Source organism: Bombina bombina, chromosome 3 (assembly GCF_027579735.1).
Source record: "Bombina bombina isolate aBomBom1 chromosome 3, aBomBom1.pri, whole genome shotgun sequence".
Taxonomy (NCBI): Eukaryota; Metazoa; Chordata; class Amphibia; order Anura; family Bombinatoridae; genus Bombina; species Bombina bombina.
In genome coordinates, this window is record NC_069501.1 from 103,802,056 (window position 1) to 103,820,234 (window position 18,179).

General features: G+C 39.7%; 1 protein-coding gene across 1 annotated transcript in view; it reads right to left on the bottom strand.

Moving 5' to 3' along the window:
• Positions 1–18,179, bottom strand: part of DOP1B (DOP1 leucine zipper like protein B) — a 593,629-nt gene that overhangs the window by 438,860 nt on the left and 136,590 nt on the right. Inside the window, exons 7-8 of the mRNA XM_053705165.1 lie at positions 15,083–15,206; positions 14,382–14,491 (exon numbers count right to left, since the gene is read on the bottom strand). Coding sequence (XP_053561140.1) covers positions 14,382–14,491; positions 15,083–15,206 — 234 coding nt within the window. The remainder of the gene's footprint in view (positions 1–14,381; positions 14,492–15,082; positions 15,207–18,179) is intronic.

The following is an 18,179-nucleotide window of genomic DNA, read 5'->3' on the forward strand; positions in this document are numbered from 1 at the left end:
TACACGCTTGGCAGCGGCCGCATTTAAAGAACCCTTTAGTTTCTTGAAGCCATGTTTTCTGAGGATTTTGTACAAAGTGACTCCTAGTCAGGGTGTCTTTCAAATTCTGCGATCTCCTATTAGTTATCTTTGGTCTATCAGCGATAACTTCAGACAATTCAGGGTCCTCCTGTAAAACGTGCCAGTGTTTTTGAAATATGTGTTGGATACTGCTGTGTTTTTCATCAAATGTACCTATAATTCTAATTTGCTGACTGTCTTTATTTCTTTTATATCATGTCAAACCCTCAGTACAAAAAGATGTGTCTTGATATTCTAACAAATAAAGATAATTATGAAATTTTATCTAAAGACCCGACACTAATATATATAAAAGAACTGAAATCTATATTAGACAAAGGGTATGGTGAAAGAATCATTACAAAATCAGAACATCAATATATGAGTGAATTGAAACCCAGAGTAGCTACATTTTACAGCCTGCCAAAAGTTCACAAAAACCTACTGTCACCCCCAGGAAGACCCATAGTATCTGGGAACGGTTGCTTGACTGAAAAAGTCAGTACTTTCTTAGATAAGAAACTAAGACAATATGTACACACACTGACATCATATGTCCAAGACACTAAAGAAGTTCTAAAATGCTTGGAAAATGTTTATGTTAGTGAGAATACACTACTAGCAAGCATTGACGTAGAGAGCTTATATTCAAATATATCACACTCTCTAGGAAAACAGGCTGTACAATTTTTCTTAAAAATCGATGATGTGCTTATACTATGGACAGGTTCCAAAGAGAACTTTAATGATTTTATGTTATGGCTAAATGACAATACTCATGGTATGCACTATACCTCTATGATTGAAGAAGCAAGCATTTCCTTTCTAGACTTAGAAATTCGAAAAGAGTGCGATGGATCCCTAAGTACAAAATTATTTAGGAAAGAGACAGCCACTAATAATCTCCTAAACTGGAAAAGTTACCATCCTAAAAGCCAAAGGATGGGCATCCCATATGGCCAATATTTGAGGGCTAGGTGCAACTGCAGTTCATTAGAAGATTTTGAACTGGAAGCTCAAGAGCTAAGAAAAAGGTTCAAAGAAAGGGGTTACCCTAATAGATGCCTCAAAAAAGCTTACCAAAGAGCTAAGGCACTAGAGAGAGCACCCCTACTACAGGAAAAAATAGACACTGACAGAAATAAAGACAGTCAGCAAATTAGAATTATAGGTACATTTGATGAAAAACACAGCAGTATCCAACACATATTTCAAAAACACTGGCACGTTTTACAGGAGGACCCTGAATTGTCTGAAGTTATCGCTGATAGACCAAAGATAACTAATAGGAGATCGCAGAATTTGAAAGACACCCTGACTAGGAGTCACTTTGTACAAAATCCTCAGAAAACATGGCTTCAAGAAACTAAAGGGTTCTTTAAATGCGGCCGCTGCCAAGCGTGTAAAAATATGTCCCCAATGAAACAATTTGTTCATCCAAAAACAGGGAAAAATTACCCTATAAAGGAATTTATGAACTGTAGAACCAAGAGAGTGGTATACGTAGCCATGTGCAAATGTCCCCTAATCTATGTAGGTGAAACCTCAAGGGAATTAAGAACAAGAGTCCTTGAGCATATAGGGGACATAAAATGGGACAGAAATGTACCAGTAGCTAAGCATATGAACACAGTTCATCCTCAAGAGAAATATCAAATACATTTCTTTGCCATAGAACAACTAAAACTTAAGGGCAGAAGGGGTGATATTAACAAACTTTTACTTCAAAAAGAATGCAGATGGATACATGAACTAAAATCTGCATCACCAAAGGGTTTAAATGAGGCAATCTCTTATAAGAGCTTTCTCTAGAGATCATACTCTAATTGAAGATCGAATCAAAGATCTATACCTAAGTCTATAGATTGGTAATAAAGCAAGAAGGAAGGGATGTAGCTACTAAAGATGACTATATATATAGTTGAAAATTATATGCATATCCTCTTAGGGAGCAACAAAGATTTGGCTCCTTTATTTAGATAAGCAAAGGATGGATGTGTAAACTTCACAAAAATGTGCTATGATAAAATCATCTATAAAGTTTACTAAGTCATATAGACATACATTCCCTTACATTCTTGTATACTCAATAGATACATACTGAATTGTCAGTTTGACACTAGAGAATAAAAACCTTTAGAACGAGTATACGCATACTTATAGACTTATGTTTAATAAACATCTAACCCTTCGTCCTTATGTCAAATAATACATTGTTTAGCATAAACTGCTGTTATATTTTCATGAAAAGATTTTCAGAAATAGAACGCACTCACTATTGTGAAAAACAAACAATACATATGTAATTGCTGATGTGTCTGTAAAAATCATTCAGTCAGTCGGAGGATATCTCTCTATTACTGCATAAATGCCCCTTATAACAATCTGAGATAAATGACATGAATTTTGCCTACACCGGACATATTACACATTACCTAACAGTAATATCGGAGAGTAACACTTATTAGCCGTAGATATTGCGGTGGACACTTCCGCAATACAAAAGCCATGTACCATGGCAACTATGGAGGATAAAAGACGGCATTTGAGGCTGGGCGGGCCCTATGCCCTGACGAAGTCACGTACAAGTGACGAAACGCGTCGGTGGGCGTGCTCTGGAACTCTAGCGTGGTGTTAGAAACTAAGTTACGAATAATCTGTTTGGCTACTATTGTTGCCGCTTCAAAAGTGTTTACTTTTACAAATATATATATATAGCGATCTAAGGGTAACAATCTGATTTGATAAAAGGGCTTATGGTGCCTATATATTTTTCAGAACTAGTTCTAGTAGTGATGATAAGCACTTTGAACGGAAATCGCTAATACATATATATATACCTCAAAAACCTAGCAACTTTAGCTTTATCCAAATCCTGACAGATACATTGAGACTGTACGAATGTTGTGATATTGATTGATAGGGATCAGCTAGAAATCGGCTGACTGAGTTAAATCTCAGCAGTACGCAGGTAGGAGGACGCCTTTGAGCGCATAGCCTGTGTGAGCACTGTATGACTCAAACTTGAAACCTACTCAATACAAACTTCACCACTATAGTACTCTCTAGAGCACGTAGCCCTTATATTTTACCTTTACCTTTTGGTTAAGGTTTGGTTTTATGATGTTACAGTTGGGTCACTTGGAATGATAAGATATAGAAACAATTTATGATTGTTTGTTTCTACAGAGTGATCCAATTTAAGTAAATTGTCTGTCTTTGTATATATGTTAAATAAAGTGTTAAATTTTAACTAACCTTATCTAATCCAATAGTGCCTAATTCAGCACTTAGCTTAAATGCTACAAATCCTTGAATTCTTTCCCTAACCAACCTTATTTTCCATAGAAGCTACCTTAGAAAGAAAATGATATTTCGTACAAAGTACAGCCTTATCCTTGTGGATAATTAGAAATGAAGACTCACAAGACAAGGTTGACAGCTCAGAAACTCTCCTTGCTGAAGAGATTGCTGATAGGAAAAGTATTTTCCAAGATAACAATAGATATCAATGGAATGCATTGGTTCAAAAGGAGGACCTTGTAATACAGAGAGAATAAGATTCAAATTCCAGGTTAGCAAAATAGGTTTCACAACTGAACGCCTGGACAAAAGTTCTGCAACTTCCTATGAAAAAGATCAGAGAACGCAGCAATTTTACCTTTTAAGAAACTAGCGGACAAACCCCCGTCAAGGCCTTCCTGTAAAAACTGAAGAATTCTAGGAATCCTAAAGCAATACCAAGAAAATCCTCTGGAAGAACACCACTCAAAATATGCCTTCCAAACCTTATGATAAATCTTTTGTGTCACAGGTTTTCTGGCCTGCATCAAAGTTTCAATGACCAATCTGAGAAACCTCTATGTCTCAAAACTAGGCGTTCAACCTCCACACTATTACATTTAGAGATCCTGATGAAAGAGAGGACCTTGAGAGAACAGATCTTGCCTCAGAGGAAGAATCCATAAAAGAGATGAGGACATCTGCACTAGATCTGCATACCATGTCCTGTGGCGTCTGGCTGGAGCAATTAATATTACTGACGTTGACTTCTGTTTGATTGGAGTAATGACTCTTGGAAGAACAAACAAAGGAAACAGGTATGCAACATGAAACTCCCATTGACATACCAAGGCATCTATCATGTAAGCTTTTAGATCTTTTGATCTTGCACAATACCATAGAAGCTTATGATTTAAGAGAGAGGCCATCAAATCTATGTACTGTAAGCCCCATTTCATCACTAAGCAATCGAAAATGTCCTAATGGAGAGACCACTTTCTTGGAAGGACCAATTGACTGCTAGGATGATCCACCTCCCAGTTGCTAACACCTCATATGTGAGCAACCGGGAATTGCAGACAGGGAATAATAACTCATCTCTGTCTAAGACAGAGACACTTCATGCATGGCCAGTGGACTGAACGTAGCCCCATTCATTATTTATGTAGGCCACCACTGTAAAATCTGTCTGACTGGAAACTGATAAAGCTTCAATAGGGGCCAGGGCTGACGAGCACGAAGAATTGCTTGAAGTTCCAGAATGTTGATTGGTAACCTAGCCTCTAACCAAACTCATTGCGCTCTTCAAGAAACCCAGACTGCCCCCCAGCCTGAGAGACTGACTTTGCTTTGGCATTTAGACCAAGACTGACGAAGGAAGGATATCCCAAAGTTCAAAGGAGGACTTTATGTTCTCAAGAAAAAGGATTGTCTGACAGAGAAATCCAAAGCAATCTGTGGTTCCAGATTTAGAGACCTATTCGACCACTGAGGTAGCATAGACTATTAAAGGGGGTCTCAAGAGAAGAGGGGCAAAAGTAACTGCATCTGAAGCAGCTACCATAATACCCACTGCTTTTAAGCAATAAGCTACTGATGGAAATGGAGCCCTTTGTAGGGAAAGACACGCCCTCTGGTCTGAATCTTTATTTTATAAAGTTCTGTCAGGAACTAGATGCATAAAGATTGAGTCTATTATGACTCCAATAAATGCTACCCTTATAGCAGGATATAATGAGCTTTAGGGTAGATTAATACTCCAACCATGGTCTGGAAGGAAGACAGACGGCTTGTGAGTATGAGCAATAGCAAGTGACAGGGAACAAGCTTGCACTAGTACAATTGCAATCAACATTCAATCTCCATTGCAAATCAGGTTTATTGTCAAGATTTACAGACTTTCAGCGGTTTGCAATGAACTAATCAAACAACAGCAATTGTTCAACACAAAAAATGGTTCAAGTGGTTTCGCCAAATTCAACTTTTAATGAATTCCGCAATCTCAAAATGATTCAACCCCTTCATGGCAAGAATCTTTAGTACTTAGAGCACCCTTTTGCTGTTATGACTTGCTGCAAACTATATGCATAGCCAGACATCAACTTCTGGCAGCGTTCCTGAGGAATCTTAGCCCATTCCTCATGAGCAATGGCCCCCAGTTCAGTAATATTCTTGGGTTTGCGTGCTGCAATCGTCTTCTTCAAATTCCACCAGAAATTTTCTATGGAGTTCAAGTCAGGTGACTGTAATAGCCAAGCCTTAGTGGAATTTGAGCTATGCTTGGAATCATTGTCCTGTTGGAAAGTCCAATGACGCCCAAGCTTCAGCTTCCTCACAGACGCCATGAGGTTTCCTAGGATTTCCTGATACTTCAATGAATCCATCTTGCCTTCCACTCACTGTAGGTTTCCAGTGCCAGAGGATACAAAGCAGCCCCAGAGAATCACCGAGCCACCACCATGCTTAACTGTAGGCAGAGTGTTTTTTTTCAGCATATGCTTCATTCTTCTTCCTCCAGACACACTGATGATCCATCGGGCCAAAAAGTTCCAGTTTTGTTTCATTACTAAACAGATCAGAATCCCAAAACTTCTGTGGCTTATTTATATTATTTTGAGCATATTGGAGCCAACTTTTCTTGTGCTTTTGGGTCAGTAGTGGTGTACGTCTTGGAGTTCTGGCATGGAAACCTTCTGCATTTAGTACGCGTCTTACTATGAAAACTGAAACCTGAGTGAGTGCCTGTTGCCACCAAGTATTGCTGCAGATCTTTTGCAGTCATGCAAGGGTTTCTCTCAACCTGCCTTCTCAGAAATCTGTTTGCAGCTGTTGACAGATTCCTTTTTCTAGCCCGTCCAGGTTGTGCAACCACTGTTTCTTTGATTTTGAACTTGCAAACTATGCTTCCAAGGATGTCACTAGGAACTTTCAGTGCCTTCACTATCTTTTTGTATCCTGTTCCTTGTTTGTGAAGGGTGATTCTCTCTTCTCTTAACTTTTAGGACCATTCTTTTGACCTAGCCATGTTTCTAACATGCAGTCAAACATGACACTCAACAAACCCCTGGCCAGTTCAGGTATTTCCTGTTCTAGCTCAAGCACACCTGGTGCAACTAATGAAGCCCTTGATTAATTGCATTAGGTGTGTTTAAGATAACACCTGCTTTGCATATTTGTGCTGTTGTGAGAAATTCTATTCAGGGGGTTGAATAATTTTCAGACTGCAGAATTCATTAAAAGTTGCATTTTCAGTTGCATTTGGGGAAACCACCTGAAGCATTCGTTGTGTTGAGCTATTTCAATTGCTTTTGATTCATTGCAAAAAGCTGAAAGTCTGTACATTTTGACAATAAACCTAAATTTGCAATTGTGGTTGAATAATTTTGATTGCAACTGTATGTCATCCAGATACGGAGCAACTGAAATGCCCTGAATTCTGATACCCGCCAAGAGTGTATCCAACACAGAGTGGCAAACTGGCAGTGTTTTGCTGATATGCAAATCTCAGAAGCTGAAAGTGATCCCTGTGTATAGGGATTCGCTGTTATGCATCCTTGAGGTCTATAGTAGCCATAAACTGACCCTTTTGGATTAAGGGTAAAAATAGTGAAGAATGTTTCCATTATAAAAGTGGGATCCCTGACAAACATGTTTAGGGATGTTAAATCGACGGCAGGACTTTAAGTCCTTTTGGACAAATAACAGATTGGGGTAAAACCCTTGACCCTGAGGCGACACAGGTACTGGGATTAAATTATTCCCATATCCTCCAAATCCCTTTATAAAGGCTGCCGCCTCTGAAGGATTTTTAGCAACGTAAGTTAGGACAGCTGGTTAATAAGGAGGACTCTGCTTCAAAGAGAACAAAACTCTCGATTTCTTGAAGGACAAAAAGAATCCGTCTGGATATCTGAGCTATTTTCCCTGATGAATCCTAACAATTTTAAAAACGTATACATACATTTAAATAAAGTTTATAAATCTATATATGACATAAGCATCAGTATGAAGTATACTTAAAGGGACAGTAAACGCTCAGAATAATGTTATATAATTCTCCATACAGTGCGGAATTATATAACATTATTTTAGAGGTAACTTACTTTTTTTTTTAAGTATTTCCAGATTTTGTAGCTACCACTAAAATAATGTTATATAATTCCACACTGTGTGCAGAATTTTATAACATTATTCTAAAAGTTTGCTATCCCTTTAAGCATAAACATATATTTAGCTTGTCATGTGGCCTGACTAGAGAAGCACCACATATAGACCAACAGGTACACAGTAGATACTTGTAAATCCATGTCCAGAATAAGCAGAGGCTGCATATTAATACAAAGTGAATACACAATGTACATTGTTAATGAAAATATTAATGATTAATGTTCAGTATCTGCATGATAAACGTATGTACATTTATATGAATTACTCATACATTGGGTATAAAAGAGATACCAATAGATCTTATCTCTAAAGGATCTCCAGTGTTATACTAAAATACAGATAAATCCTGCACGACTGCATTTGGAATTAAGCATGAAGAGTAAAACGCATGAAAGGTATATACCTAGAGGAGCATATATTACAGTATTGTGTACACTAATAACATAGAACATAAAATGTATAAATGTAGCCACCAATCAGCAAGTGTTACTCTGGTCTGGCTCCTAAGCTTACATTCCTGCTTTTCAAATACAGATTCAAAGAGAACGAAGAAAATTGCTAATAGGAGTAAATTAGAAAGCTGTTTAAAATTGCATGCTCCTATCTGAATCATGACAGTTTAATTTTGATTAGACTATCCTTTTAAGGAAAGAAAACAAAATTTATGCTTACCTGATAAATTTCTTTCTCTTGTGGTGTATCCAGTCCACGGGTTTATCCATTACTTGTGGGATATTCTCCTTCCCAACAGGAAGTTGCAAGAGGACACCCACAGCAGAGCTGTCTATATAGCTCCTCCCCTAACTGCCACTCCCAGTCATTCGACCGAAGACCAGCAAGAAAAAAGGAGAAACTATAGGGTGCAGTGGTGACTGTAGTTTAAAAATAAAAAACACCTGCCTTAAAGTGACAGGGCGGGCTGTGGACTGGATACACCACAAGAGAAAGAAATTTATCAGGTAAGCATAAATTTTGTTTTCTCTTGTAAGGTGTATCCAGTCCACGGGTTCATCCATTACTTGTGGGATACCAATACCAAAGCTTTAGGACACGGATGAAGGGAGGGACAAGGCAGGTACTTAAACGGAAGGCACCACTGCCTGCAAGACCTTTCTCCCAAAAATAGCCTCCGAAGAAGCAAAGGTATCAAATTTGTAGAATTTAGAAAAAGTATAAAGCGAAGACCAAGTCGCCGCCTTACAAATCTGTTCAACAGAGGCCTCATTCTTAAAAGCCCATTTGGAAGCTACCGCTCTAGTGGAATGAGCTGTAATTCTTTCAGGAGGCTGCTGGCCAGCAGTCTCATAAACTAAACAGATTATGCTTCTCAGCCAAAAAGAAAGAGAAGATGCCGAAGCCTTTAGGCCTCTCCTCTGTCCAGAGTAGACAAAAAACAATGCAGATGTTTGACGAAAATCCTTAGTAGCTTGTAAATAAAACTTTAAAGCACGAACCACGTCAAGATTGTGTAATAGACGATCCTTCTTTGAAGAAGGATTAGGACACAGTGACGGAACAACAATCTCCTGATTGATATTCTTATTAGATACCACCTTAGGAAGAAACCCAGGTTTGGTACGCAAAACTACCTTATCTGCATGGTAGATCAGATAAGGGGAATCACACTGTAAGGCAGATAACTCTGAAACTCTTCGAGCCGAAGAGATAGCTACCAAAAACAGAACTTTCCAAGTTAAAAGCTTGATATCTACGGAATGCAGAGGTTCAAACGGAACCCCTTGAAGAACTTTAAGAACTAAATTTAAACTCCATGGCGGAGCAACAGGTTTAAACACAGGCTTGATTCTAACTAAAGCCTGACAAAACGCCTGAACGTCTGGAACATCTGCCAGACGCTTGTGCAGAAGAATAGACAGAGCAGAAATCTGTCCCTTTAAGGAACTAGCTGACAATCCCTTCTCCAATCCTTCTTGGAGAAAGGATAATATCCTAGGAATCCTGACCTTACTCCATGAGTAACCCTTGGATTCACACCAATGAAGATATTTACACCATATCTTATGATAGATTTTCCTGGTGACAGGCTTTCGAGCCTGAATTAAGGCATCAATGACCGACTCAGAGAAACCACGTTTTGATAAAATCAAGCGTTCAATCTCCAATCAGTCAGTCGCAGAGAAATTAGATTTGGATGTTTGAATGGACCTTGGAGTAGAAGGTCCTGCCTCAGCGGCAGAGTCCATGGTGGAAAGGATGACATGTCCACCAGATCTGCATACCAAGTCCTGTGTGGCCACGCAGGTGCTATCAAAATCACTGAAGCTCTCTCCTGCTTGATCTTGGCAATCAGACGAGGGAGGAGAGGAAATGGTGGGAACACATAAGCCAGGCTGAAGGACCAGGGCACTGCTAGAGCATCTATCAGCGCTGCCTGGGGATCCCTTGACATGGACCCGTAACAAGGAAGCTTGGCGTTCTGACGAGACGCCATCAGATCCAGTTCTGGTTTGCCCCATAGTTGAATCAGCTGGGCAAATGCCTCCGGATGGAGCTCCCACTCCGCCGCATGAAAAGTCTGCCGACTTAGAAAATCCGCCTCCCAGTTCTCTACTCCTGGGATATGGATAGCTGAGAGATGGCAAGAGTGAATCTCTGCCCATAGAATTATCTTTGAAACCTCCAACATTGCCAGGGGGCTTCTTGTCCCCCCCTGATGGTTGATATAGGCTACAGTCGTGATATTGTCCGACTGAAATCTGATGAACCTGACCGCAGCTAGTTGAGGCCAAGCCTGAAGAGCATTGAATATCGCTCTCAGTTCCAGAATGTTTATCGGAAGGAGGGCTTCCTCCTGAGTCCACGAACCCTGAGCCTTCAGGGACTTCCAGGCTGCGCCCCAGCCCAGAAGGCTGGCGTCTGTCGTCAATATAGTCCACTCTGGCCTGCGGAAACTCATTCCTCTGGACAGATGGACCCGAGAAAACCACCACAGAAGAGAATCCCTGGTCTCTTGATCCAGATTTAGCAGAGGGGACAAATATGTGTAGTCCCCATTCCACTGATTGAGCATGCAAAGTTGCAGTGGTCTGAGATGTAGACGGGCAAACGGAAATGTCCATTGCCGCTACCATTAGGCCGATTACTTCCATACACTGAGCCACTGACGGCCGAGAAATGGAATGAAGAACACGGCAGGAAGATAGAAGCTTTGATAACCTGACCTCTGTCAGAAAAATTTTCATTTCTACTGAATCTATCAGTGTTCCTAGGAAGGAAACTCTTGTGAGAGGGGAGAGAGAACTCTTTTCTTCGTTCACCTTCCACCCGTGAGACCTCAGAAAGGCCAGAACAATGTCCGTATGGGACTTGGCGATTTGAAAAGTCGACGCCTGTATCAGAATTTCGTCTAGGTAAGGAGCCACCGCTATGCCCCGTGGCCTTAGAACCGCCAGTAGGGACCCTAGAACCTTCGTAAAGATTCTTGGTGCCGTGGCTAACCCGAAGGGAAGAGCCACCAACTGGTAATGCCTGTCTAAGAAGGCGAACCTGAGGAACTGATGATGATTTCTGTGAATCGGAATGTGGAGATAAGCATCCTTTAAGTCCACAGTAGTCATATATTGACCCTCCTGGATCATAGGGAGGATGGTTCGGATAGTCTCCATCTTGAAAGATGGGACCCTGAGAAATTTGTTTAGGATCTTGAGATCCAAGACTGGTCTGAAAGTTCCCTCTTTTTTGGGAACTATAAACAGATTTGAATAGAAGCCCTGCCCCTGTTCCTCCCTTGGAACTGGGTGGATCACTCCCATAACCAGTAGGTCTTGAACACAACGTAAGAATGCCTCTCTCTTTATCTGGTTTACAGATAATTGTGAGAGATGAAATCTCCCCTTTGGAGATAAAGCTTTGAAGTCCAGAAGATATCCCTGGGAAACAATCTCTAATGCCCAGGGATCCTGGTTGTCTCTTGCCCAAGCCTGGGCGAAGAGAGAAAGTCTGCCCCCTACTAGATCCGGTCCCGGATCAGGGGCTACTCCTTCATGCTGTCTTAGAGGCGGCAGCAGGTTTTTTGGCCTGCTTCCCCTTGTTCCAAGCCTGGTTTGGTCTCCAGACTGGTTTGGACTGGGCGAAATTTCCCTCTTGTTTTGCATTAGAGGAAGCTGAAGCTGCGCCACTTTTGAAGTTTTGAAATGAACGAAAACTATTCTGTTTGGTCCTTAATTTATTGGACCTATCCTGAGGAAGGGCGTGACCTTTTCCTCCAGTAATATCAGAAATGATCTCCTTCAGGCCCGGCCCGAAAAGGGTCTGTCCTTTGAAGGGGATGTTAAGAAGCTTAGACTTTAAAGTAACGTCTGCTGACCAGGACTTAAGCCATAGCGCCCTGCGCGCCAGAATGGCAAAACCTGAATTCTTAGCCGTTAGTTTGGTTAGATGAAAAACGGCGTCAGAAATAAAGGAATTAGCTAACTTGAGAGCTTTAATCCTGTCTAAAATATCATCTAACAGGGTCTCCACCTGTAGAGCCTCCTCAAGAGACTCGAACCAAAAAGCCGCTGCAGCAGTAACAGCGTCTTGGATCCCGTCTTGGATCTCCTCTATCGTAGTCTCTTCTGATATCAGATCAGACAAGGCATCGCACCAATAAGATGCTGCTCCCGCAACTGTAGCAATACTTGCCGCAGGTTGCCACTGTAATCCTTGATGGATGTACATCTTTTTAAAGTAAGGCTCTAGCTTCTTATTCATGGGACCCTTAAAGGAACAACTATCCTATAGGAATGGTAGTTCTTTTAGCTAGAGTAGAGATAGCTCCTTCTACTTTAGGCACAGTGCGCCATGAGTCACGAATGTAGACAGCAACAGGAAACATCTTTTTAAATAGAGGGGAAAAAGTAACCCCTGGCTTATCCCATTCCGGAGCTATAATTTCAGACATCTTGTCTGGAACAGGAAAATCATCCACAGAAGAGGGAGAATCATAAACTCTATTAAGTTTAGTAGACTTTTTAGGGTTGACAGCAACCGAAGGTTCACAGTCATCCAAAGTAGCTAGAACCTCCTTCAGTAGCAACCAGAGAAATTCAAGCTTAAATCTGAAATTTCCTCCATCATGTCAGAGTCTGAGATTTCACCTTCAGAAGCTACTGAAGTATCCTCCTCCTCAGACCAACGCAAAAGGTTGACCAACGCAGATTTAGAGGGGTCAGAAACCTTACCAGTAGAAATATGTTTTGATTTCCTCTTACGCTTACCCGCAGTAGGGAAAGCCTATAAAGCTGCAGACACTGCAGAAGTTATCTGTGCAGCAAAATCTCCTGGCAAACAAACACCCCCAGGAGGTTGAGAGGAACCGCAGGGCACTGTATGTGAAATCACTAAGGCTTGGGACGTTTGAGGAGAAAGCTGTAGCATATCCTGAACAGCATTATCCCGAGAGACAATTGGCTCAGAAGGCAATCATTTATCTTTGTATTTTAGAGTCTTAGCTAAATATGAGGAACAAAATTGCATAGGCAAAACAATTTGCGCCTCTAAACATAATAAGCATTTATCCAGAGAAGCAGAATCTTGGTCTGTGTCCATAGTGGAAAGTCCCCAAAAAAATATTAAAAATAAAAAGAACCGTTAAGTCACTTACAAAAGGAGAGTGACCATTATGTCCTTTTAAGAGAGTAGTAATCCGTGAAAACATATAATGTAGAAATTTATTTAAGATTATGAAAATAAAAAACTCTTACACCTCTATACCTCAGCAAGCTGAGGAGTCTTACCACACTGGGAGCGGAGTTGTACCAGAATTGCTGGGAGACTCTCACATGCAGATCCGCTGTTAGAATGGCTGTCAAACTTGAAAGCTATGAAAAAAACGGATCGAAGAAAAGAACTAAAGCAAAGCCAGAAAAGCGAGATCTTTCACCCTCGCTAAGATACACGCACTGCCTTTCACTCGGCTCTTATAAAGAAAAGCGGAGGTCATGTGACCGGACCTCAGAAAAGAAACTGCGCCACTAAAAGGCAGGCTCTCTTAGCCTAAAGTTACAGGTAATGAACAAAACTCTTATTAAACCCCATCACTTTAGGGAAGCCTAATAAAGTAATCACCCATGATCCTTATAATGCTCAAAGACCTAATTAACCCTTCAGCTAATCTCTCTATAAATAGGGGGGGAAATTAACCCCTAAAGGATTCACACACATCAGTGCCTGCAAAACTGCCCAACTTTAAACCCGTAAAGGTCATACACATGTCCCAGATGATGATCCACTAGAGGAATTAACCTCCAAAGTGCTTGTCCTTCAGTAGCTAGAAGACAAAAGGCACTTACCTGTGGATCCAGCTGCAGGGCAGGAAAAGCTTCTTAGGTGTGATAGACACTCCACTCTCTATCAGGGACCTGAAGAAAAAGAAAGAACAGAATAATCAACCCTGGCTTTCTATGAAGGGGTAGCAATATTATTAGAAATAAAGCAAAGACAAACTTGTGTTAACTGCTATTAGCCACCATTACTCTTACTAAAGAGATTGACATGGACACAGCATAGCCCCTAATCCTTGCTTGCAGGGAAAAGTACCCATAAAAGGATTAAATATCTTCAGACACCGTCTTCGCACATCCTCTATTGACAAAGGCAAAGAGAATGACTGGAGATTATGGGTAAGGGAAGTTACACTTAACAGCTGTGCTGGGGTGCTCTTTGCCTCCACCTGCTGGCCAGGAGTTGAATATCCCACTAGTAATTGGAATGATGTTGTGGACTCTACATGCCATAGTAAATAAAACAGCATTTGTGGCTTTCGTTTAACATAAATCAAATTGACCTCAAACATTTTGCACAATGGCTTTATCCCATTAGTATATTTTATTAGGAAATTGCTTTGATGAAATGATACAACTTATTCTTACCTGAACTAAGAAGTCTTTAGAGTACTTTACAAAGAATAAATTATAATAATCTTCATCTCCTGCTGAAACATTTATTTCCAGAGCCACAAAGCCTCCCTTGATATCAGAACCTGCAAAATAAAGAGGTTTAACAGGGTCTGGTAGATGACATAAGAATAAAATTCAATAATTTCAGATAATACTACATTTACAAATTCCCCAATGCAGTTTAACCAGTATATGGTATTACTGTAGTCATAAAGCATTACAGATTAAAAACAGCAAACTAATGATTTCTTCTAGGTCTGAGCTACAAGAATGGTGTAGATATACTCACTGATGTGTCTCCTTACTAATGCACACATTGACTATAGGGACCCATTTATTATTTGAAGGCCAGAGCCCATGTCCCCAGCAAGAGAACCTGTCAAGATATGCTGACTGTAAGCAGGCAGCAGACACAGTTTGTCCTCTGCCGACATTTATTATTGCACAGGACGGTCTTGCACAGTGCTGCCAGCTCTAGGTAGAGCTTGCCAATCCCCCGCCGAAAACAACGAGTGTGGGGCAATTAACTCCGACACCTCTGTTAAAAAAACAGTAGTCTTATGACAACTACAAGAGCTCAAAAGTAGACTCTTTTGCTTGATAAATGGAGCCTGTAGCATTTTGATGCAGTGATTACAATATAATTCATACAACCCACAACAGTTTTCACCTACCTAATAGCCAGGCAAATAATCTCCTGTTTAGAGACATGTCTCTCCTCAACACAGTCTGGATGGCTGCTGAAAGCATGAGAATGACTTCAGACCTAGTCAGGGATATGGGACATTCATTGTCCTCCTAAACAAAGAGAGCAACACCAGAACTTTAAATTCATTGTTCCATGTATTTTTTTGTAAAATGGCTGTTCTGGTTCTGGTTATCGTACAGTGAGCAATCAGTCCTTGAGGGTCATTAAACATTAAAGGGACAATCTACTCCAAAATTTGTATTGTTTAAAAAAATAGATAATCCCTTTATTATCCATTCCACAGTTTTGCATAACAAGCACAATTATATTAATCTACTTTTTAACTCTGTTTTTAACTCTTATTTTTTAAATGACTCATTATCTCCTTTTTCTTAATATAAACTTGTATAAAAGCAGCACATATTAAAAACACAATGCAACAGCTTTCAATTGATTTGTGAATTACAAGTTAACAGCAGTCTTTAAATAAATGGAGACACAGAGAAAAATAAAAATAGAAACTGCATCCTCTGACTGAACAGACATAACATATATGGAGTTTGTACCTAATTAAATCAAATAACCATGAAAAAGGGAGGCTTAGCAATATTCAATGTCAAAAACTTTACTTTAAATAATGTGGACACTGCACACTTAACTTCAAACTCTGGGTTTTAAATTATGGATTTAAATTTGAATTGACCCTTTGACTTCCTGTCAGTATTGGGTTATGCTCACTTACTGCCCCCCCCCCCCCTATTAATGAGCTGTATCTGAACACAATTTGTGAATCACAAGATATGTAGAACACTACTTTACTCTTCTGCTTGGTGTCATCTGTTCTTAGGTTACCTCAGCTTCCAGTTGTGTCACATGACCCTGCTCACTGCATCCTTCTTCTGATTAATCTATATATCCTTCACTTGCTAGGAGGCATCAAGAGGGGTGCCTCCTATTGGTACCAATTTCTGCTGCTAATATATTAACAGAACACAGGTGGCGCTGCAGCACAGCTTTTCCTTTGACCCATGTACTGCAATGGAGAGAAGCGTTCCTGTACCTGCCTCTCCATAGCATTACATGGGGGGAAAATATGTATATATTTTTTTTTTGTTTTAATTAAAATTTAATTAAGCTTTGGCCACATATGGCAGGGTAGGCACTGCCTTCCCTGCCTCCTATGAGTGCAGGTCCCTGGTTTAAACAGTGCTCTTGCACATATGTTTATTATTGTCTCTTGGGATTTCCTTCTATTCATTTATTTAGGGAATATGTATTTCATTTACATTAACACACACTTTCAATTTGTAAAGTACATCAGTTAATTTATTTAACTACTCATTATTAAGAAATAACAGTTTGCTAGTTATTTTACTTTTATACATAAAAATATTGAGGGTAATAGTTTTGACTATATTTTATTTATTGTTGTTTTAAAAAATATCTGAAGAGCTATTCAAATGCCCCATACAGCACACAATACATGTAATACACCCTAACAGTCAGTAATGCACACAATACATGTAATACACCCTAACAGTCAGTAATGAACACAATACATGTAATACACCTAACAGTCAGTAATGCACCCTAACAGTCAGTAATGCACACAATACATGTAATACACCTAACAGTCAGTAATGCACACAATACATGTAATACACCCTAACAGTCAGTAATGCACACAATACATGTAATACACCCTAACAGTCAGTAATGCACACAATACATGTAATACACCCTAACAGTCAGTAATGCACACAATATATGTAATACACCCTAACAGTCAGTAATGCACACAATATATGTAATAAACCTAACAGTCAGTAATGCATACAATACATGTAAAACACCCTAACAGTCAGTAATGCACACAATACATGTAATACACCCTAACAGTCAGTAATGCACACAATATATGTAATAAACCTAACAGTCAGTAATGCACACAATACATGTAATACACCCTGTCAGTAATGCACGCAATACATGTAATACATCCTAACAGTCAGTAATGCACAGAATACATGTAATACACCCTAACAGTCAGTAATGCACACAATACATGTAATACACCCTGTCAGTAATGCACACAATACATGTAATACACCCTAACAGCCAGTAATGCACACAATATATGTAATACACCCTAACAGTCAGTAATGCGCACAATATATGTAATAAACCTAACAGTCAGTAATGCACACAATACATGTAATACACCCTAACAGTCTGTAATGCGCACAATATATGTAATACACCTAACAGTCAGTAATGCACACAATACATGTAATACACCTAACAGTCAGTAATGCACACAATACATGTAATACACCCTAACAGTCAGTAATGCAGACAATACATGTAATACACCCTAACAGTCAGTTATGCACACAATATATGTAATACACCTAACAGTCAGTAATGCACACAATACATGTAATACACCCTAACAGTCAGTAATGCACACAATACATGTAATACACCCTGTCAGTAATGCACACAATACATGTAATACACCCTGTCAGTAATGCACACAATACATGTAATACACCCTAACAGTCAGTAATGCACACAATACATGTAATACACCCTAACAGTCAGTAATGCACACAATACATGTAATACACCCTAACAGTCAGTAATGCACACAATACATGTAATACACCCTAACAGTCAGTAATGCACACAATACATGTAATACACCCTGTCAGTAATGCACACAATACATGTAATACACCCTGTCAGTAATGCACACAATACATGTAATACACCCTAACAGTCAGTAATGCACACAATACATGTAATACACCCTAACAGTCAGCAATGCACACAATACATGTAATACACCCTAACAGTCAGTAATGCACACAATATATGTAATAAACCTAACAGTCAGGTGTATTACATGTATTGTGTGCATTACTGACAGTTAGGGTGTATTACATGTATTGTGTGCATTACTGACTGTTAGGGTGTATTACATGTATTGTGTGCATTACTGACTGTTAGGGTGTATTACATGTATTGTGTGCATTACATGTATTGTGTGCATTAATGGCTGTTAGGGTGTATTACATGTA